Source organism: Hyperolius riggenbachi, chromosome 1 (genome assembly GCF_040937935.1).
Source record: "Hyperolius riggenbachi isolate aHypRig1 chromosome 1, aHypRig1.pri, whole genome shotgun sequence".
Taxonomy (NCBI): domain Eukaryota; kingdom Metazoa; phylum Chordata; class Amphibia; order Anura; family Hyperoliidae; genus Hyperolius; species Hyperolius riggenbachi.
The window spans coordinates 94,237,184-94,261,162 of record NC_090646.1 but is presented as its reverse complement, the minus strand read 5'-3'; the positions used below and the strand labels follow the sequence as shown (position 1 = coordinate 94,261,162).

At 43.7% G+C, this 23,979-nt stretch overlaps 1 protein-coding gene across 3 annotated transcripts in view; it reads left to right on the top strand.

Moving 5' to 3' along the window:
- Positions 1 to 1,421: 1,421 nt before the first annotated feature.
- The window catches only part of LOC137545749 (beta-1,4-galactosyltransferase 1-like), a 36,463-nt gene continuing 13,905 nt past the window's right edge, over positions 1,422 to 23,979 (top strand). For 2 of the 3 annotated variants that reach the window (XM_068267351.1, XM_068267333.1), the window contains exons 1-4: positions 1,422 to 1,601; positions 4,071 to 4,145; positions 8,954 to 9,180; positions 13,506 to 13,693. In XM_068267351.1, coding sequence (XP_068123452.1) covers positions 1,478 to 1,601; positions 4,071 to 4,145; positions 8,954 to 9,180; positions 13,506 to 13,693 — 614 coding nt within the window. In that variant the 5' untranslated portion in view covers positions 1,422 to 1,477. The remainder of the gene's footprint in view (positions 1,602 to 4,070; positions 4,146 to 8,953; positions 9,181 to 13,505; positions 13,694 to 23,979) is intronic. The other variant, XM_068267342.1, reaches the window with a different exon arrangement.

Below are 23,979 nucleotides of genomic sequence, written 5' to 3'. Positions count from 1 at the left end.
GTGCACAGAGTGCAATTTCCCATACAATTGAAAGGATCAGATTTCTGATGTCTAAACTAGTGCCTGTCCCCAGACACTGCACCAGTCCCGTTCTGAGGGGGGATTCTGGGCATCTGCAATCCCCCCTTAAAGGACATCTGAGGTGAAAAGTAATCTGATGAGAAAAACAATTGTATCTATCCTCCTTCTCCTAAAAATAACCTTTTTTAGATATTCCACAGTTTTATTTTATATTTAAATGAAGTTTTTAAGTTTTTACTGTTTCATTGTGTCTGCTCAGTGACAAATTCATTGAAGTATGCCAGAGCTCAAATCTATGAAATGTTCTCAGCAGCCATTTACTGACAGAAAAGTATTTTATGGCTGTAATTACTAATCAGTGAGAGTTATGCTATAGTCTGACCCAGTCCGACCCAGTCCCAACCCGGATAGAAACTGTCACTTGCATACCTGATTTTTAACTCTTTCAGGCAGAGTTAATTACCTGATCATACCTGATTTTTAACTCTTTCAGGCAGAGTTAATTACCCGATCATACCTGATTTTTAACTCTTTCATGCAAAAGTTAATTGTCTTCTTCTTAAAATTGGCCCTAGACTACAATGAGCATATGGATAGGGATTCGATTCTGAGCTCCTCTGAGGGAAAGTTAGTGACAAGACTATATATGTATATTCAGTAAAGTGCTACGGAAGACGTCGGCAGTGTATAAATAAAAAAATAATAATGAATAATATAAGAATGCTTTCAAAGCTTTATAATTGGCTGTTTAAATCATATTAATTGTATTCTGGATACGCCTCTGCAATTGTTCTTATTTAGCATTTATAGAAACAGTGCTTTTCTTGCACTGCAAATCCTAGGGTTATTAGTGCACTGTTTTATGAAGAAAGCACTATAAAATTTTGTATGGAGACATTTTAGTAAAAAATTGTATTTTTGACTAAAATGAGTAAAAGTTCTTTATTCCTTAATCTGCTTAGATCTACGCCAGTGTTTCTCAACATTTTATTGGTATGTACCCCTTATAAAACCCTGAACTCACCAAGTACCCCCTGGCATAGTAAATATTATCACAAGTACCCCTTAACAAATACATATTTAATCGTCGTACATGATAATTGGTTCTAAACAATTTCCAAGCATTTACTGTTGCTTTTAATTAGAAAAAAATACTAATTTGGTGTTTATATAGGATTTATATTTTTCTAAAACTCTAAATTTGTTACTCTTGGAACCATCAGAAGTACCCCCTGGGGTACGTGTACCGCATGTTGAGAAACTAGGATCTACGCTAAGCACAGAAAAGGGTAGCTTGCCTCATTTGGATGTTTTCTTTGTGTCAGTGAAAACAGGGCGTGTTTATTGCTTGTGTTATAAATGTAAGGGTGTCATCCACTGAAATACACTGTGTGACACAGATTTTCATTTCCCCGATGCAAGATAAACGCTAAGTGGTCTAGCAAGGCATCCCAGCATGCATTATTTCAAGTCTTTAATGTTACTTTTTAGTGCTGTTATTGTTGTATTTCTGCTCACCATGAAAACTCACTACTTGGACAGATACCTGGAAAGGAAATTTGTTAACGACTCCCTACGAAGTAAGTTAACTAGAATTTCCAAACTTATTTTAATTAAAAAAAAAAATACTTAAATTGTTTTTTTCCTGTCAGGTAGATCTATTTTAAGGGAATTTTTCTAGAAAAAAAATGCACAATATTTAAATACTAAATCAGGACAGAATTCTAAAGGTGGCAACACATTCTAATTTTTAACATTTTATTTCCCAACCAATCTGGCCTAATGTTTTTGTTGATCTTCAGTTTTCAATAATTTGAGGTCACGTAAAAATCATAAAATAATTTGGTTGGATTAAATATACTTCAGTTAATAATCTACTTTTGATCATTTTGTTTTTTAATCCGACTAACTTTTTCTACTATGACATTTTTACCATTTTACATCTCTGCACATCTATCAATATCTTATGCCATCATCATCATTCTTTGTTTAGCATTACATTTACCACTGAACATCACATTGCGAATTAAAACTTCTTTTAATATACTTTTTTTTTTTTTTACTGCAAACACTCATTTATTTCTGTTTATTAATTAAGTAAAGGAACTAAGTACAATCCTGTCAGTTTATTATAATTCTACCAAAGCAATTTTTTATACACCGGTATATTATTTTAGGCTCTGCCTTTGACATGGAAGACCAGGGTTCAAATCCTGGCTAGGGTCAGTACCTATTCAGTAAGGAGTTCAAGGCAAGACTCCCTAACACTGCAGGGTGGCCTCTTGAGCACGTCCCAGTGGCTGCAGCTCTTTACCGCTTTGAGTCTGACAGGAGAAAAGCTCCATACAAATGTTCAAATTATTATTATTATTTCACATTACATACCATACTATGTTTCGAATCAGAAAATAAAAGCTTTTTATTTTCTTGTACAACCAATCATTTTCTGAAAAAATTGTAATGTATGTGTTTGTGCATGTGTGAGTTTGTGTGTGTGTGGGTTTGTGCGTGTGTGTGGTTTGTGCGTGTGTGTGTTTTGTGCGTGTGTGTGTTTTGTGCGTGTGTTTTGTGCGTGTGTATGTGCATATGTGTGTTTGTGCGTGTGTGTGTGTTTTGTGCGTGTGTATGTGCATGTGTGTGTTGGTGCGTGTGTGTGTTGGTGCGTGTGTGTTGGTGCGTGTGTGTGTTGGTGCGTGTGTGTGTTTGTGCATGTGTGTGTGTTTGTACGTATGTGTGTTTGTGTGTGTGTTTGTAGGTATGTGTGTTTGTGCGTGTGTATGTGCATGTGTGTGTTGGTGCGTGTGTGTGTTGGTGCGTGTGTGTGTTGGTGCGTGCGTGTTTGTGCATATGCGTGTGTGTGTTTGTGCATGTGTGTGTGTTTGTACGTATGTGTGTTTGTGCGTGTGTGTGTTTGTGCATGTGTGTGTGTTTGTAGGTATGTGTGTTTGTGCGTGTGGCCTCCTGAGGCCAGTTCCATACTGCCAACCTGTGGTTGTAATGCCCAAAAACCTTATGGGGATTACTATGCCAGTGCGCAGAAATCCACATTCTGGCTGCAAGTCTTGCAGGAATTGAAGCTCTCTAGCGCTCATTTTCCGTGGCCGACGTTAGAATTGCCCCAAATTGTTTTGTCAAAATATTCTTCCGCACATGCACGACACAAATAAATGCGGCGAACAGTTTAAAATATGTGCGTCGCCATAGACTTCTGGTCGCCGCACATCACTGCACATGTTGTACACTAAAGCGCGGATGCTCCAGCGTGGAACGAGCTGCAGATTGAGGACTTCGGGTGTATCGCACCATGTAAGTATGAAATGGCCCATAGACTTCCATTGGTGTAGGGCTACCTTACGGTAAAACAGGGTAATGCAACACACCAGTGTGAAAAGGGCCTTTTTAAAGGACACCCGAGGTGACATGTGACATGATGAGATAGACATGTGTATGTACAGTGCCTAGAAGCATACAAATAACTATGCTGTGTTCGTTTTTTTTCTTTTGCTGCCTGAAATAATAAAAAATCAGGTATGCAAGTGACAGTTTCTGTCCGGGTCGGGACCGGGTCGGACTATAGCGTAACACTCACTGATAAGGAATTACAGCCATAAAACACTTTCCTGGCAGAAAATGGCTTCTAAGAGCAGAAAAGAGATAAACAAGTGCAATAGTTCATAGATTGTTTAGCTCTGGCATACGTCAATAAATTTGTCATTGAGAAGAGGCCACGGAACAGTAAAAACTTTATAATTAGACTTAAATAAGAAATACAAATGTGGGATAACTAAAAAAGTCTTTTTTTTTAGGAGAAGGAGGATAGATACATTTGTTTATCTCATCATTTTTTGTTTTTCACCTCGGCTGTCCTTTCAGACTTAGAACTATCAATTTCAAACCATTTCTATGCGGCTGATAATTTTCTGGATTATTTTGTGGAGTAAACATAAACTGTACAGATTTAGTTAAATACAATCATGTTTGGCCACCTTTGGCTTGTATAGAGCTCACTACACTTGTAGCTTACTATAGTTTTGTATTTTCGTTTGAAGCAGACTTCTGGTTAAAACTACTGAAAATGAAACAAGAGCCAGAGAAACCATGTCCGATACTCCCTCCTGACTTAGGTATGTGTAAATATTCACAAGGCTGAAATACTTGACATATTGTCCAACTGAAATGATCAGTTATTAAATTAAACTTTAAGTGAAAACAAACAAAAAAATTGGCCAATTGGCGAAGACTTTCTGGTCCTTCGCTGTCATCCCGCGCTGCTTGGTTCCCCCGATGTCCCCCTCCAAACCCTGGATGCACCTGCTGCGCACCTCTTCCACTGTACTCCCTTGGCTGGGAGTGCTTTGCTACTACAACAATTGCTATTACGCATGGGCAGAATGCTCCCGGCCGTGGGAGCAGGATAGAGGATGCGCACAGCCAGTATCATCCATACATAATGGCCAGCGTCTCACCAAGTCACTCAGCTTATGGAAGGGAACAGCAGAGGAACGGCAGAGCGCAGAAACACAGCGGTGTAGCAGAAGGACTTTCGAAAGTAGCAGGCAAGTAACCGGGTATTTTATTTTTTAATCAGGCGGTACTTCAAAGGATACAAGAGGCGAACAAAGTAGGAAAAACAGGGGAGGGAAGGCATGTACTGGCAGCTGTCCTGATGCCCACCGCTCCCCCCCTTTCTCCCCTCTGCCCCTCCAATCCTACCTAAATCCCTCCCAGCAGCTTCATCCAGGTCAGTGGAGTCAGGCATTATTGTGCAGGTGCTGCCGCAGCTGCGCGCGCTCTACAGGGCGGCTGTGGCCGAGAGCGCACTGCACTTGCGCACGTGCACTTGCTTACTATGTCATGTGCAGAGCGCTCATGGTCACAGGTGCAAGCTGTAGGATGCGCAAAGCCAGCCCAGTGCCTGCGCACTAATATCCGACTCAGAAGAGGCTGCCAGAGGGCATTTTCGTAGGATCGGTGGGGCAGAGAGGAGGGACTGTCCCCCATTTTTACTGCTTCGTTTGCCTCTGGTAATTTTTTTAGCCATAGACCCAGAACAAGCATGCAGCAGGTCAGGTGTTTCTGACTAGCCTCAAGCCACTTGCTTGTTTCAGTTGTGTGATTCAGGCGCTACTGCAGCCAAAGAGATCAGCAGGACACCAGGCAACTGGTATTGTTTAGGGCAGAGCGCTTTTCGATACATTTTTGTTTTTAGAAACGTTACCATTGACTTGCATTTAAATCGCAGAATTTCTTTTTAAAAAATTGTGATCGCTGCAATGTTGCAGCAATTTTACCGTGAATTTAACGCAAGTCAATGGCAATGTTTTGAAAAGCAGAAACCGATAGAAAAGCACTCTGCAGTGTGTCTATGCCTTAAACGGAAATAAATATGGCAGCCTCCATATGCCTCACTTCAGGTTTCCTTTAAAGAGACTCTGAAGTCTCCAAAATATGAGGTTTTTACTTTAAAAACCTCTTTAACATAATTGCCCCTCCTAAAACGCCGCATTCCGCGGCTGAAAACTCCATAAATCACCCCAAACTCCCTGGGGCACATCACGGGGCTCCTTCCACATAGAGGCAGAGCTTTTGGCTGCAGCTCTGCCTCTACACGCTTCCATCAGCACGGATCTCCGCCTCTCCCCACCTCTCTAAGTCTTCCTTCACTGAGAGGGGCGGGGGAGAGGCGGCGATCAGTGCTGATAGACGCGCATGGAGGCAAAGCTACAGCCCAAAGCTCTGCCTCCCCCGGGCAGCAGAGACCACGACCAAGAAAGTTGTGCATTTTGCCCGGGGAGTTAAGGGTGATTTATGAAGTTATCGGCCGCAGGGATGCAGCGTTTTAGGAGGGGCAATTATGTTAAAGAACCTCATTTTTTGGAGACTTCAGAGTCTCTTTAAAGGATACCACAGCTCACAGGCTGCGGAAATGCTGCAATGTGTAGGGGAAAAAAAAGACATGCTCACCACTTCCCTTTGTGCGTTGGACATTTTTGTTAAGTGCTTTTCTAAGCATGTTTGCAAAGCGATTGCGTTTTTTTCTGACGTCAGGAAGTGAACTCTTTGATCCGGAAAACAATAAATACAATGTATTTATTCTTAAAAACGCTCACGCAATCTCTGCACAAAGCGATTTTGTGAGCGTTTTGCGTTTTCCTATACCTTCCATTGAGGCGGAATCACCTCAAAAATGGTCCAGGCAACGCTTGTCTAAGCGGATCGGAAACAAACTGCTCAGAAGTGAACTCTCTCATAGAGAATCATTGCACATGCGCTTTCAGGGCTATTTTGAAAATCGCCAGCGCTTAAAAAGTGTCAAAAACGCCCCTAGTGTGAATGAGCCCTCAGTGCTTTTGCCCATCACAGTATATCCCACCACATAAGTGGTTACAGTAATATGGGCTTTCTGTTAGAATATCACTGCAATTTCCTGGTTACGTGTATTCTGAAACGCAGGGGCGTAGCAATAGGGGGTGCAGCGGTAGCGACCGCATCAGGGCCCTTGGGCCAGAGGGGCCCCGAAGGGCCCTTCCTCAACTACAGTATTAGCTCTCTATTGGTCCTGTGCTCATAATAATCACTTCTATATATACATTGAGTAGTGGTAAACATTAACAAGCACTTCCCCATCCCCTTCTTGCACCTCTGACACTGTAGTTGCCATTGTCAGGTTTTGGTGCGCCGTATCAATTGTTATGTATAGAGTGCCTGGGGGGCCCCATTGTAAAACTTGCATCGGGGCCCACAGCTCCTTAGCTACGCCACTGCTGAAACGTACGGGTGCAGTGCAAATGGGACATTGCTTGTAAAGAGGGTTTATTCACAAAGCATGTTTACAATGCTGTTTTACAAGTACATGTCAATGCTAAACTACGTCAGCATTCAAGTCTGCTCCAACAGTTTACTATGCCTGCAAGTGATTTTTAATGCCATATTCTGTACACTCCCAAACACACAAATAGAGTTGGGCAAAAAAAAAATAATTCTAACATACAGATTCCACTGACTCAAGAATTGAACAAAATTGAGCCAATCGCTAGGGCCGGGTCAAGCTACGAAGGGGCTCTGAAGCAAAAGGGCCCTGGGGTAGACGCTAGAGGGCCCTGGAGTAGATGCCCAGGTTACCCTTAGGTTAGCTCCAGTCCTGCCTATTATGGTCAACAGCTGTTCTAATTAATTAATTATTTGAATGGCAAACTCAGCCCTGACCTGGTTCTCTTCATAACCCTTTGATTGCACCTTCCAGACCTTCCAGATCTCCTTCAAAGAGGAACTCCAGTGAAAATAATGTAATGAAAAAGTGCTTCATTTTTACAATAATTATGTATAAATGATTTAGTTAGTGTTTTCCCATTGTAAGAGCTTTCCACTACCTGATTTACATTCTGACATTTATCACATGGTGACATGTTTACTGCTGGCAGGTGATGTCAGTGGAAGCAGAGGCTGCTTGATTTTTTGGCAGCTGTAGCTGTAAACAGCTATTTTTCCCACAATGCAACAAGGCTCCCACTGTGTGATGTCAAAACCTTGGTCCTGACATCACACTGTGGGAGGGGTATCACCACAAAATCAGCCATACAGAGCCCCCTGGTGATCCGTTTGTGAAAAGGAAAAGATTTCTCATGGGAAAGGGGGTATCCGCTACTGATTGGGATGAAGTTCAATTCTTGGTTACGGTTTCTCTTTAAGGGATCGGCCTCCCTCTCCCAACTGCCCCCTCCCACTGGTTGCACAGACTATTGGGTTTTGGGATAGTACAAAAGTAAGGAAGCTTCAGATTTCTCCAGAGTGATATATAGGGGGGAGAGAATGTAGTCCTTGCAAAATTGTCTCTGTGCAAACTTCCAGGCCCTTAATGAGGTCTTTATAGCCAGTGTAATGCTGGGGCTAGATTTGGGACCCCTAAAAGACAGATTGGTGAGCCTCCGTATTTACTGCAGTGTTCTGTGATCTTTGGGAGAACCACCACCTGACTGAGACCAATAGGGCAGACCAAAAGTATTTCTGAAAGTTGAGCATCCCCAGTCCACCCCTTTCCTTAGTGAGCTGCAAGGATTTGAGTGCTATTCAGGGCTGTTTAATTGCCCATAGTCACACCACTTTCGCAAAAACTGTAAAATCTAAAATACGTGCGTACATGTACAAATAAGAAGTACATTTCTTCCAGAGTAAAATAAGCCATAAATTACTTTTCTCCTATGTTGATGTCGCTTACAGCAGGTAGTAGACATCTGATATTACCGACAGGTTTTGGAATAGTCCATCTCTCCATCTCTGAGGATTCAATCTCAGCATGACATTTATTCTTTACTAGCTGGTGGCCCGGCCCAAACTCAAACTGACACAGAAGCTTCCACTGAAAAGGCCATTCAACTGAATTGAATGCCTTTTCGGCTTCGAGTGAGGCCACAACCCTCTGACCCGAGTTGGAGTGGTCAGACGTAATATTAGAAAAACAAAGTCTATGTGTGTATGCACCTGTACAGGGGCGTAGCAATAGGGGGTGCAGAGGTAGCGACCGCATCGGGGCCTGTGGGCCAGAGGGGCCCCGAAGGGCCCTCCCTTAACTACAGAATTAGCTCTCTATTGGTCCTATGCTCATAATAATGACTTCTGTAGATACTTTGAATAGTGGTAATCATTAACAAACTGTTCCCCATGCCCTTCTTGCACCTCTGACACTGTAGTTGCCATTGGCAGATTTTGGTGCGCCGTATAAATTGTTATGTATAGAGTGCTTGGGGGGCCCCATTGTAAAACTTGCATCGGGGCCCACAGCTCCTTAGCTACGCCACTGCACCTGTAGTTAGTGCGTGTGGCATGGTGATAAATGAGTACATGCTCTTGGCAAACATGCCCCTCTTTCCTTAAAAAAAATGCAGCTGTGAAATGCAAGTTTTAAAGATGTGACACTTTTTTTCCCCCCTATTAGGCCCTTATGAAGTTAAAGTAAATGTGTCTTTTGAAAATGCGATCAATGAAAATGCAAAATTGCAGCTTGGTGGTCACAGCAAGCCTGATAATTGTACATCGATACAGAAAATTGCTGTAATAATTCCTTATCGAAACAGAGAAGAACATCTAAAGATCTGGCTTTACAACATGCACCCATTTCTACGAAAGCAACAGGCAGACTATGGCATTTACGTGGTAGAACAGGTAAACTCAACTCAATGTCTGTTTTCATGGTTTAGCCAATACAGCACAACTGGTTTTGGAATTCATGAATAACCAATCTAGCAGATGCATGCAGAGTAGAGTGACAGTGAGTCTATGAAGAAGCTGGTGCATGCACAGTAGAGTGACAGTGAGTCTATGAACAAGCTGGTGCATGCACAGTAGAGTGACAGTGAGTCTATGAACAAGCTGGTGCATGCACAGTAGAGTGACAGTGAGTCTATGAACAAGCTGGAGCATGCACAGTAGAGTGTCAGTGGGTCTATGAACAAGCTGATGCATGCACAGTAGAGTGGCAGTGGGTGTAAGAACAAACTGGTGCATGCACAGTAGATAGACAGTGAGCCTATGAACAAGCTAGTGCATGCACAGTAGAGTGACAGTGAGCCTATGAACAAGCTGGTGCATGCACAGTAGAGTGGCAGTGAGTCTATGAACAAGCTGGTGCATGCACAGTAGAATGGCAGTGAGTCTATGAACAAGCTGGTGCATGCACAGTAGAGTGGTAGTGAGTCAATGAACAAGATGGTGCATGCACAGTAGAGTGACAGTGAGTCTATGAACAAGCTGGTGCATGCACAGTAGAGTGGCAGTGAGTCTATGAACAAGCTGGTGCATGCACAGTAGAGTGACAGTGAGTCTATGAACAAGCTGGTGCATGCACAGTAGAGTGGCAGTGAGTCTGTGAACAAGCTGGTGCATGCACAGTAGAGTGACAGTGAGTCTATGAACAAGCTGGTGCATGCACAGTAGAGTGGCAGTGAGTCTGTGAACAAGCTGGTGCATGCACAGTAGAGTGGCAGTGAGTCTGTGAACAAGCTGGTACATGCACAGTAGAGTGGTAGTGAGTCTATGAACAAAGATCTGGCTTTACAACATGCACCCATTTCTACAAAAGCAACAGGCAGACTATGGCATTTACGTGGTAGAACAGGTAAACTCAACTCAATGTCTGTTTTCATGGTTTAGCCAATACAGCACAACTGGTTTTGGAATTCATGAATAACCAATCTAGCAGATGCATGCAGAGTAGAGTGGCAGTGAGTCTATGAACAAGCTGGTGCATGCACAACAAAGTGGTAGTGAGTCTATGGACAAGCTGGCACATGCACAGTAGAGTGGTAGTGTGTCTAAGAACAAACTGGTGCATGCACAGTAGAGTGGCGGTGATTCTATGAACAAGCTGGCACATGCACAGTAGAGTGGCAGTGGGTCTAAGAACAAACTGGTGCATGCACAGTAGAGTGGCAGAGGGTTTATGAGCAAGCTGGTACATGCACAGTAGAGTGTCAGTGGGTCTATGAACAAGCAGGTGCATGCACAGTAGAGTGGGAGTAAGCCTATGAACAAGTTGGCACATGAACAGTAGAGTGGCAGTGGGTGTAAGAACAAACTGGTACATGCACAATAGAGTGGCAGTGAGTCTATGAGCAAGCTGGTGCATGCACAGTAGAGTGTCAGTGGGTCTAAGAACAAACTGATGCATGCTGTAACGATTGCGGAATTATTTCCGTGGTCAGCGCACAAGATGTGCGCTGACACTACGGAAATCCTCCACAAGCGTGTAATATAACAGAACCCAGCTATGGTGCTATGCACCTGTAGAGGGAAATTCCCACCGGCAGATGGAGCTGTGGAGTGCAGAGGAACACAGCCTCTGCCCTGCCACAGATGCCAGATGGGAATTGCACGAGTCGAAGCAATGCAGGGCAAGATAGCCTTTAAAGAGAGAGAGAGCACAGAAACAGAATGTATGTGTGTCCACCAATCTAGTCGCCACCCAGCGACGGTGAACACACAACAGCAGAAACGAACTGGGAACGCAATCGTAAGAGTGGCGATTGCCAATAGTGACACAAGACCGAATCAGACAGAGCACAAGTGTAGCAAGAAAGACATAGCAAATAACAATGATCAGAACATCAAAGAAAATAACAAAGCTAGCTAAACGCAAACTCCGCACTCATTCGCAAAAGCGAACGCGTTAAAGACACGATCACCGCGCGTTAGGCGCCCAGTGATAACCCTAACTAACCAATGTAACACAAACACGAAAATAGAGAACGCGAACGCTTGCTAAACGGTTACAACACTGAGCCTACAGCAAGCGTTCGTACCAGACAAGACAGAGAGAAGGAGTAGCCAGCAGCAACCGCAGCTCTTGCCTACATTTCCAGACAGAGTACAGAAGGAACCACCGCCACTACCGCTAGGGCGAATGCGATCCAGACAGACAGACAGATGGGGCTACCAGTAGCAACCGCTGCTCTGGTTAGCACCCCTAAGGCAGAATACAGAAGGAACCACCGCCACTACAGCTAGGGCGAATGCGATCCCAACAGACAGAACGATTTCCTGTCGACCGCCGCTGGTGACAAGACAATCGCAACAGATAGACAGTAGAAGGCAAACAGATAATACAACCTGACTACGCTAGAAGGAATGCCTAGTGCACTCCCAAAGAATTACTCTAAGATAATCTTAACAAACGATTAGCAAAGGCTGAGACTCCAGGTAAGTCAGCAGGAACAAACCATCATGACCAGCAAGGAATTCTGGGAAGAAATGGTTTTTATACTGCAAGCCATCAGAGGAAGCAGCTAAGCAATTTGCATGACAAGTGAATGCAAATTCCTCCCCAGAACAGCAACTCTGCAGCTTGCAGAGTGGAGACAGGTCTCTTTTCCAGGGACCTGCCGCACTCAGATTTACAAAATGGTCAAACAGCTGTCTGCCTGTGCAGACAGCAGAGCCGATCATTACACATGCACAGTAGAGTGACAGTGACTCTATGAACAAGCTGGTGCATGCACAGTAGAGTGTCAGTGGGTCTAAGAACAAACTGGTGCATGCAGAGTAGAGTGGCAGTGAGTCTATGAACAAGCTGGTGCATGCACAGTAGAGTGGCAGTGGGTCTATGAGCAAGCTGGTGCATGCACAGTAGAGTGACAGTGAGTCTATGAACAAGCTGGTGCATGCACAGTAGAGTGACAGTGAGCCTATGAACAAGCTGGTGCATGCACAGTAGAGTGGCAGTGAGTCTATGAGCAAGCTGGTGCATGCACAGTAGAGTGACAGTGAGTCTATGAGCAAACTGGTGCATGCACAGTAGAGTGACAGTGAGTCTATGAACAAGCTGGTGCATGCACAGTAGAGTGACAGTGAGCCTATGAATAAGCTGGTGCATGCACAGTAGAGTGGCAGTGAGTCTATGAACAAGCTGGTGCATGCACAGTAGAGTGGCAGTGAGTCTGTGAGCAAGCTGGTGCATGCACAGTAGAGTGACAGTGAGTCTATGAACAAGCTGGTGCATGCACAGTAGAGTGGCAGTGAGTCTGTGAACAAGCTGGTGCATGCACAGTAGAGTGGCAGTGGGTCTATTAACAAACTGGTGTATGCACAGTAGAGTGTCAGTGAGTCTATGAACAAGCTGGTGCATGCACAGTAGAGTGGCACTGGCAGTGGGTCTAAGAACAAACAGGTGGATGCATATTAGAGTAGCAGTAGGGCATATGAATTTTGCCTGTCCAGAGCTAAAGAAGACCACACCATCAACTAGGCCACAGCAGGCTAGAAAATCTTCAATGTCTGTATCATTGTATGTGGCTGTGCTACTGGACCCCACCATCCTCTGCTTCTGAGATACAGGAGCAGACATCACCTTGGTTCGTTCTAACCTTGTTGAATGAACCTCATAAGTACCTGATAATCACCCAAGCCCATAATTTTACCCCCACAGATAAAAGTACTTTTTTAGTTTATTCACTTTTAGATCTCGTTCTTTTTTTATTATTATTTTTGACATTTTTCTTTAAGATTTTTCTTCTGGTGGGCACTTTCTGGCAACCTATACTGAGGGTCACATCTGGCTACCTATCTGGGAGAGGGGACTACTTCTGGCTACCTATACTTTCATGCCTCACTGACTACTTTTTCGAAAGTGGCTATGTATACTAGAGGACTACTTCTCACTACCTAAACTGAGGGTACTCTCTGAGCTACCTACTAGGGGCCACATCTCACTACTTACACTAGGAGAGGGGACTGCTTCTGGCTACCTATACTACTGTGTCCCTCTGTTTACTTATCCTGAAGGAGCTACCTATACCAGGGTCCACTTCTAGCTACCTATACTGGGGGATGCTAACTAATACTGGGGTACTTGGTAAACAATATCTTTTGTAGAAGTACTGAGAAACATTCTAAGAAAAAACACCTAAATGATTGACTTTCTGGAGTGGGTGGGCAGGTTTCTACCATTGCCATTTTTAATTACATTATTTTATTAATATTTGTCTGTATCGCAGTATGGAGAAACAAAATTCAACAAAGCCAGACTGTTTAATACCGGCTTTTCAGAGGCAATAAAGGAGTATGAATACAAATGTTTCTTTTTCAACGACGTGGATGTTATTCCAATGGACCAGAGGAACCTCTACAGGTGTTCACAGAACCCCAGGCATTTGGCCAACGCTTTGGACAGGCATAATTTCAGGTAATAACTTTCAGACCACCTTCAAAAGAAACCTAAAGTGAAATAAAGTTGTCCAGTTTAACTTACCTGGGGCTTCTTCCAGTCCTTTAGGTCCCTCGTAGACAATCCGTGCCAATCCATTCGGCAGCTGTGCCCCTCCAAAAGCTGCATGCACAGCGCGGGCCATGCATTTCCTCGATCGCCTGCACTTGCACAGTTCATAAAAAGTTGCATCTGTGCATGCACTGAATGCTGCAGGAGAGTGATAGTGCAGGGGCCGCACATGAGCAGAAGTCCTCCATAAAATCTGACACTTACCTGGGGCTTCTATCAGCCTCCTGTAGCGGTAATGTCCTTTGCCGTCCTCCTCTGATCCGCCGTTCCCTGCCGCCGACCCTGGTCTAGCGCGGCATCCCATTCAACTGCGGCTGTACCGCTGTGGACGCGCGTGCAGGGCTGCTCATCTGGATTCCGGATATCCGGGTAACCCGGATAGCCAAACTTTTTTCAGCTATCCGACCGGATTCGGATTCTGAGGCCCAAATCCGGATAGCTATCTGCGGATATTTGGGCACATACCGCGGATATTTGCGGATTTTGTGGGTATCCGGATCCGAAATACTGTAACTAAGGAGATGACGTCCTGGAGCCAATCAGAGGGCTCCCAGCAGAAGCCCTAGCAACCAACCACAGAGGGGAACCTTGGCCCGCCCTACCTGACCTCATTGAGCCAATCAGAGGCCTCCCAGCCTAAGCCCTAGCACCCAATCACAGAAAGGAACACTGGCCAGCCCCCCTGTATAATGAGGGCTGCCATGATGAGACAGATCGTCCTAGCTTGCTGAATGCTCACTGAGAGACATGCTCCAGTGCTGCTGGCCTACAAAGGGCTGTACACAGTGATAAACCTAAGCTGTTCAGTGATTAACCCCTTCACTACTATCACTACAGTATTGGTAAATCGTTAATTAGCTTGATTGATGTCATAGACTAGTGTGACAGTTAGAGTGTGTACTCCAGTGCTGCTAGCCTAGGGCTGTACACAGTGACAAGCTGTTCAGTGATTAACCCCTTCACTATCATTACACTATTGTTAAAATGTTAATTAGCTTGATTGATGTCATAGTGTGACAGTTAGAGTGTGTGGTCCAGTGAAGCTAGTCTAGGAAGGGCTGTACACAGTGATAAACTGAAAGCTATTCAGTGATTAACCCCTTCACTATCACTACACTATTGTTCAATCATTCATTAGCTTGATGTCATTTTTGTGACAGTCAGTGTGTGCTGCATGCAGCTGCTATGTGTCTGTGTGTGTGTGCTGTGCACAGACCAGGCCAGCTGCTGCCTGCTGGGCAGCTATTAGCCTTAGGTATAGGTTAGTTTAGGGAATAGGATTACTGTGTTATTGTGTAATTAGTACTGTAGTACAGCAGTCAGTGCTAGTAGTTGTTAGAGTAGTAGTACCAACACCAGCCAAATACACAAAAGGGCAACGGCGGGTCATCAGTGGGCGGAGACAAATACAAATTTTACTGGGAAAATGTAAGCTGCTGCCATTCTTACACTGTTAATGGCAGGGTTCTCAAACTTTGTACGTTTGGTCACTGGGTGACTGAGAATAATATTCAGAAAAGTGGGTGGAGCCTACAAAAATCAATCAAAATTCACCTATTGATTTTCAAGGGGAATTTTTCATTGCTGCCATTCCTGCACTGTTAATAGCACAAGCCTCAAACCTGATGCAGTTGGTCATTCGGTGACTGGAGTTCAAATTCAGAAAAATTCTGATTTGTTTCATTTCAGTGCAAATTATTGATGCCAAAGACCGCAAAGCTCACAAACTAGGTCATTGAGTAATTAATTGTGTGTTAGGTTCAGATTAGAAAAAGTGGACAGAGCCAACACTAGCCAAATACATACCCGTGCAACGACGGGTCATCAGCTATACATATATATACATATATATATATACATATATATATATATATATATATATATATATATATATACATAAAAATAAATATATACATACATATATATATATATATATATATATACATACATATATATATATACATACATATATATATACATACATATATACACATACATATATATATATGCACAGTGGTGTGAAAAACTATTTGCCCCCTTCCTGATTTCTTATTCTTTTGCATGTTTGTCACACTTAAATGTTTCTGCTCATCAAAAACCGTTAACTATTAGTCAAAGATAACATAATTGAACACAAAATGCAGTTTTAAATGATGGTTTTTATTATTTAGTGAGAGAAAAAAACTCCAAATCTACATGGCCCTGTGTGAAAAAGTGATTGCCCCCTTGTTAAAAAAATAACTTAACTGTGGTTTATCACACCTGAGTTCAATTTCTGTAGTCACCCCCAGGCCTGATTACTGCCACACCTGTTTCAATCAAGAAATCACTTAAATAGGAGCTATCTGACACAGAGAAGTAGACCAAAAGCACCTCAAAAGCTAGACATCATGCCAAGATCCAAAGAAATTCAGGAACAAATGAGAACAAAGTACTGTAATTGAGATCTATCAGTCTGGTAAAGGTTATAAATCCATTTCTAAAGCTTTGGGACTCCAGCGAACCACAGTGAGAGCCATTATCCACAAATGGCAAAAACATGGAACAGTGATGAACCTTACCAGGAGTGGCTGGCCGACCAAAATTTCCCCAAGAGCGCAGAGAAAACTCATCCGAGAGGCCACAAAAGACACCAGGACAACATCTAAAGAACTGCAGGCCTCACTTGCCTCAATTAAGGTCATTGTTCATGACTCCACCATAAGAAAGAGACTGGGCAAAAACGGTCTGCATGGCAGATATCCAAGGCGCAAACCACTTTTAAGCAAAAAGAACATTAAAGCTCGTCTCAATTTTGCTAAAAAAACATCTCAATGATTGGCAAGACTTTTGGGAAAATACCTTGTGAACCGACGAGACAAAAGTTGAACTTTCTGGAAGGTGCGTGGGACGTTACATCTGGCGTAGAAGTAACACAGCATTTCAGCAAAAGAACATCATACCAACAGTAAAATATGGTGGTGGTAGTGTGATGGTCTGGGGTTGTTTTGCTGCTTCAGGACCTGGAAGGCTTGCTGTGATAGATGGAACCATGAATTCTACTGTCTACCAAAAAATCCTGAAGGAGAATATCCGGCCATCTGTTTGTCAGCTCAAGCTGAAGCAATCTTGGGTGCTGCAGCAGGACAATGACCCAAAACACACCAGCAAATCCACCTCTGAATGGCTGAAGAAAAACAAAATGAAGACTTTGGAGTGGCCTAGTCAAAGTCCTGACCTGAATCATATTGAGATGTTGTGGTATGACCTTAAAAAGGCGGTTCATGCTAGAAAACCCTCAAATAAAGCTGAATTACAACAATTCTGCAAAGATGAGTGGGCCAAAATTCCTCCAGAGCGCTGTAAAAGACTCGTTGCAAGTTATCGCAAAAGCTTGATTGCAGTTATTGCTGCTAAGGGTGGCCCAACCAGTTATTAGGTTCAGGGGGCAATTTCTTTTTCACACAGGGCCATGTAGGTTTTGAGTTATTTTTCTCACTAAATAATAAAAACCATCATTTACAACTGCGTTTTGTGTTCAATTATGTTATCTTTGACTAATAGTTAATGGTTTTTGATGAGCAGAAACATTTAAGTGTGACAAACATGTAAAAGAATAAGAAATCAGGAAGGGGGCAAATAGTTTTTCACACCACTGTATATATAGATCATCCCCTACTCCTCCAGTCCCTCCAGTCCATGGGCATTCACGATCTTGCCCTGTCCTGGCTTTCATCCTACCTCTCCAACCGCTCCTTCACGACTGCCTTCAATGAGTCCTCATCCACCCCCAACCACCTCTCGGTGGGAGTCCCCCAAGGTTCGGTCCTTGGCCCCCTACTGTTCACCCTATACACATCCTCCATTGGCAAGGTTATCTCCTCCATGGGTTTTAACTATAATCTGTATGCAGATGACACCCAGATCTACCTCCACACCCCTGACATATCCACCACTACCATGGACAAGGTCTCCTCCTGTCTATCAGCCATCTCCTCCTGGATGTCCGCTAGGTTCCTGAAACTAAACCTAAACAAAACGGAATTTATTATCTTCCCACCCCGGACATCCATAAACCTCCCAGATGTGCATGTCACTGTTAACCACACTACCATTCACCCTACCTCTCAAGGCGGCTGTCTGGGTGTCACCCTGGACTCCGCACTCTCCTTCACTCCCCACATCCAAAACCTCACAAAGTCCTGCAACTTCCACCTTCGTAACATCTGTAAGATTCGCCCTTTCCTTAGCTCTGCCACCACCAAACTCCTCATCCATGCCCTCATAATTTCCCGCCTTGACTACTGCAATGCCCTGCTGTCTGGTCTCCCTATGACCCGAACAGCCCCACTGCAGTCCATCATGAATGCAGCAGCCAGAATTATCCACTGCTCCCATCGCTCCACCATGGCGGATCCCCTCCTTGAATCCCTCCACTGGCTTCCTATCCAGTCCAGAATCAGATTCAAGATACTGTGTCTGACCTACAAATCTGTCCACAAAACCTGTCCAACCTACATTTCCGATCTTACTCAGAGGTACACACCTAGCCGCTCACTCCGCTCTTCCAATGAACTTCGCCTAACCGCCCCCCGCATCACCCAGCCCCATGCACGCCTCCAGGACTTCTCAAGAGCTGCTCCAACACTATGGAACTCCCTACCTCCACCCATTAGGGCAGCCCCCTCCTTCAACATCTTCAAGAAAGCCCTCAAAACTCACCTTTTCACTCTGGCTTACTACCCCTCACAAGTGCTCTAAACCCACAGCTGAACTCTGGTCTCCTACCTCTCGTGTCCCTACCTCTCCCTTTAGATTGTAAGCCTTTGGGCAGGGTCCTCCAACCTGATCATGCACCTCCATTACTGTGAACCTATGCTATGCATCTGAGTGAACCTAACTTGCCTAATCTCCATGCTCCATCCAGTGACTGACTAAGCATTACCTTGTACTCATACTGTGCTGCATGATCTGATCTTTCTTGTATTCCTGTATTGTCATTTTGCTGTATGTCACCCCTAAGTATTGTATGTATCCCTATTTATTGTCCAGCGCTGCGTAATGTGTTGCCGCTTTATAAATACAACAAATAAATAAATAAATACATATATATATATATATATATATATATATATATATACATATTCATATATATATATATATATATATATATATATATATATATATATATATATATAATAGAGTAAGTGCCTCAACCTTCAAGCAAGAAGAAGAAGTAGCGCCCTGCCCCCAGAGCCGGTCCAAGCAAGAAGAATGGGCTGGTCCAAGCAAGAAGAAGTAGTGTCATATCAAACCAAGGGCAAAGAGGGATAATGTGCATATTCAGTAGCAGTGCATTGTGGGTAACCACAAATGTTCACTTATAGCTGAATTATTGCAGATTTGCTTCTGTTTTAAGAAGGCAAATTACACCAAGCTTTGATTTTTTTAGTAGAAGGTCTTTTTGGTCCCTTTTATCCACCTATACATTCCGAGTGGTTTGGGTCACCCTGAGCTGCTTGGTTACTCTGTTGTACTGGTCCAAGCCCTATCTCATACAGCTGTATCAATCCCTGCTATGTACAGATGAGGACCAAAAGTCTGAAACAGGCTGTCTACATGTGGGTTTGATATGACTGTGTAAAACTTGAAGCTATAGGCTTGCTTGACTTACCAAGGGTGAAAAGGAATAACTTGCATATTTAGTAGCAACGCATTGTGGGTAATCACAAATGTTCACTTATAGCTGAATTATTGTAGATTTTCTTCTGTTTTAAGAAGGCTAATTACACCAAGCTTTGATTTTTTTAGTAGAAGGTCTTTTTGGTCCCTTTTATCCACCTATACATTCCGAGTGATTTGGGTCACCCTGAGCTGCTTGGTTATTCTGTTGTACTGGTCCAAGCCCTATCTCATACAGCTATATCAATCATTGCCATGTACAGATGAGGACCAAAAGTCTGAAACAGGCTGTCATATGTGGGTGTGATATGGCTGTGTAAAATTTAAAGCTATAGGCTTGCTATACACCAGTGGTTCTGGATGCTTGCTTGGCTTACTAAGGGTGAAAATGAATTATTTGCATATTTAGTAGCAGTGCATTGTGGGTAGCCACAAATGTTCACTTACAGCTGAATTATTGCATATTTCCTTCTGTTTTATGAAGGCAAATTATACCAAGCTTTGCTTTTTTTTAGTAGGAGGTCTTTTTGGTCCCTTTTAGGTCCCTATACATTCCGAGTGGTTTGGATCACCCTGAGCTGCTTGGTTACTCTGTTGTACTGGTCCAAGCCCTATCTCATACAGCCGTATCAATCCCTGCCATGTACTGATGAGGAACAAAAGTCTGAAACAGGCTGTCTACATGTGGGATTAATATGACTGTGTAAAATTTAAAGCTGTATGCTTGCTATACACCAGCAGCTCTGGATGCTTGCTTGGCTTACCAAGGGGCAAAAGGGGTATTTTGCATATTTAGTAGCAGTGCATTGTGGGTAACCACAAATGTTCACTTATAGCTGAATTATTGCAGATTTCCTTCTGTTTAAAAAAGGCAAATTACACCAATACAGTGTGCGGCATTGCAGGAAGTGATGACAGTGGAGCGCACGATACAACACGGAAGAGGTGAGTCATCCCCGCCCGCTGCCTCTTACTAATAGTGGCGGCTGCTACTGTACTTAAGCAGGAGGGGAGCGCACATGGGGGACCCAGGTGAGGGGGGTTCCTGCTGAGCTTAAGATGAAGGTAGAGCACACATGGGGGACCCAGTTGAGGGGGGGTCCAACCCCCCTCCCCGCCGCTGTGCCCAATACCCCCTTCCTGCCCTCTACCCTCTTATGTGGTGTATGCTACGCCGCGGGTCGGCTAGTATATATATATAGTCCGAGGGGAGTCAGCAGCTCACACAGGTTTCAGGGAGTGTATGCCCGCAACTAGGGGAGCCCAATCCCCCACAAGTATCCAAAGAAAAACGAGGAGTTGCAGCACACAGCTCTTTTATTGAGCAATCAAAGGTAATACAGGCAGACGTTTCGGTTGTGTCCAACCTTCCTCAATGCCAAACAAATGTGAGTAACATCATCAAATATATACCCGCCCACACAGGATGATGTGACATGCAAGGTATACACCCATCAAGCTGACAGCAAAACATTAGATTCTAAATAGCAGATAGTGTTTAATTCACACTTATCTGTTCCAAAGGTAGTCCATATATCAAATTCCTGTGTCTTTATCCAGTCCATGTCATTCGATTCAAATAGTTCATGCAGATATACAATCTGTAATACCATAAAAAGCATATCATAAATATACAGTGGGTTTGAAAAGTATTCGGCCTCCTTGAAGTTTTTTCCACATTTTGTCACATTACTGCCACAAACATGCATCAATTTTATTGGAATTCCGTGTGAAAGACCAATCCAAAGTGGTGTACATGTGAGAAGTGGATCGGAAATCATACATCATTCCAAACATTTTTTACAAATCAATAACTGCAAAGTGAGGTGTGCGTAATTATTCAGTCCCCCGAGTCAATACTTTGTAGAACCACCTGTTGCTGCAACTACAGCTGCCAGTCTTTTAGGGTATGTCTCTACCAGCTTTGCACATCTAGAGACTGAAATCCTTGCCCATTCTTCTTTGCAAAACAGCTCCAGCTCAGTCAGATTAGATGGACAGCGTTTGTGAACAGAAGTTTTCAGATCTTGCCACAGATTCTTGATTGGATTTAGATCTGGACTTTGACTGGGCCATTCTAACACATAGATATGTTTTGTTTTAAACCATTCCATTGTTGCCCTGGCTTTATGTTTAGGGTCGTTGTCCTGCTGGAAGGTGAACCTCCGCCCCAGTCTAAAGTCTTTTGCAGTCTCCAAGAGGTTTTCTTCCAAGTTTGCCCTGTATTTGGCTCCATTCATCTTCCCATCAACTCTGACCAGCTTCCCTGTCCCTGCTGAAGAGTTGCACCCCCCGAGCATGATGCTGCCGCCACCATATTTGACAGTGGGGATGGTGTGTTCAGAGTGATGTGCAGTGTTAGTTTTCAGCCACACATAGCGTTTTGCATTTTAGCCAAAAAAAGTTCCATTTTGGTCTCATCTGACCATAGCACCTCCTTCCACATGGTTGCTGTGTCGCCCCCATGGCTTGTGGCAAACTGCAAGTGGGACTTCTTATGCTTTCTGTTAACAATGCCTTTCTTCTTGCCACTCTTCCATAAATGCCAACTTTGTACAGTGCATGACTAATAGTTGTCCTACGGACAGAGTCTCCCACCTGAGCTGTAGATCTCTGCAGCTCATCCAGAGTCACCATGGGCCTCTTGATTGCATTTCTGATCAGCGCTCTCCTTGTTTGGCCTGTGAGTTTAGGTGGATGGCCTTGTCTTGGTAGGTTTACAGTTGTGTCATACTCCTTCCATTTCTGAATGATCACTTGAACAGTGCTCCGTGGGATGTTCAAGGCTTTGGAAATCTTTTTGTAGCCTACGCCTGCTTTAAATTTCTCAATAACTTGATCCCTGACCTGTCTGGTGTGTTCTTTGGACTTCACGGTGTTGTTGCTCCCAAGATTCTCTTAGACAACCTCTGAGGCCGTCACAGAGCAGCTGTATTTGTACTGACATTAGATTACACACAGGTGTACTCTATTTAGTCATTAGCACTCATCAGGCAATGTCTATGGGCAATTGACTGCACTCAGATCAAAGGGGGCCGAATAATTATGCACACACCACTTTGCAGTTATTTATTTGTAAAAAATGTTTGGAATCATGAATGATTTTCGTTCCACTTCTCACATGTACACCACTTTGTGTTGGTCTTTCACGTGGAATTCCAATAACATTGATTCATGTTTGTAGCAGTAATGTGACAAAATGTGGAAAACTTCAAGGGGACTGAATACTTTTGCAACCCACTGTAAATGTAGGTCAAAGTCCCTATTCAAACCATGTGGGTGTAGGGAACCCAATTTATGGATCCACATAACTTCTCGCTTTTTGAGGAGCAAAACTCGGTCCCCCCTCTTCTGGGTTTTGGTATATGATCTATAACCATAAATTTAAGATCTGTATCCCTGTGGCCCACGGATCTTCAATGTCTAGCGACTGGGAGATCAGAGGTTCCCCCCCTGACAGAGCTCCTGTGTTGGCAAATGCGATCCCGCACTTTTTGTGTAGTTTCCCTTATATATCGAAAGCCACAAGGGCATGTTAACATGTACACCACAAAGGAGCTCTGGAGGGTGAGGAAGTGTCTGATCTGGAAATTGTCCCCAAATGTAGACCCCTTAATCATATGCCTGCACTCAGTGCATGAGAGGCATGGAAATGACCCCTTTCGTCTAGGGCCCAAAAAGCTAGTGGTCTCACTAGCAGTAGGTAAAATATCAGCTCTGACCAACCTGCTGCCTATGGTCTTGTTGCGCCTATAGGCTGGTATAGGAGGGGTACTGCCCAAAATGTGCCAGTGTCGTCTAACACATGCCATAACTCTATTAGATAAACTGTGAAACTGACACATGAAGGGCAGTCGCACACTCTGATCCCCTCCAGTCGTCCCAACTTGATCACCATCAGACTTGATCCTATCTAATTCTTCCTGAATTAGATCAATAGGGTACCCACGCTGAGAGAGCTTATCAGCCATCTGCTGTCTCCTGTTATCAAGGACTTGGCGATCAGTCACTATTCTCTCAACACGGAGCAACTGGCTCCTTGCTACCGACTTGAAGACAGCAGGTGGATGAAAGCTCTCGTAGCGCAATAATTGGTTACGGTCAGTGGGTTTTTGGTAAAAATCTGATACCAAGATGTCCCCACAGTGCCTGATCGTGGTATCTAAAAAATGTAATTCCATGCGATCATACGTAATCTCAAATTTGATATTGGCATGAAACCGGTTGAGGTCATCGTGAAAGGACAGCAGGGATCCAATGTGGCCCCGCCACACCGCTAAAATGTCGTCAATGAAGCGCCACCAGATGCCACAGTGTCTGGCGTACACTCCATTGTTATAGACATACGTATTTTCAAAGCGGTGCATAAAGGCCCCTGCAAAGGACGAGGCCACATTGAACCCCATCGCCGTCCCCCGCAATTGTAGGTAAAAATTATCCTTGAAAAGAAAGTAACTGTTCTCCAGTTCAAAATGTAATAAAGTATCAAAGAAAGACAATTGCGGATGTGAGTATATCCCACATGATTCAAT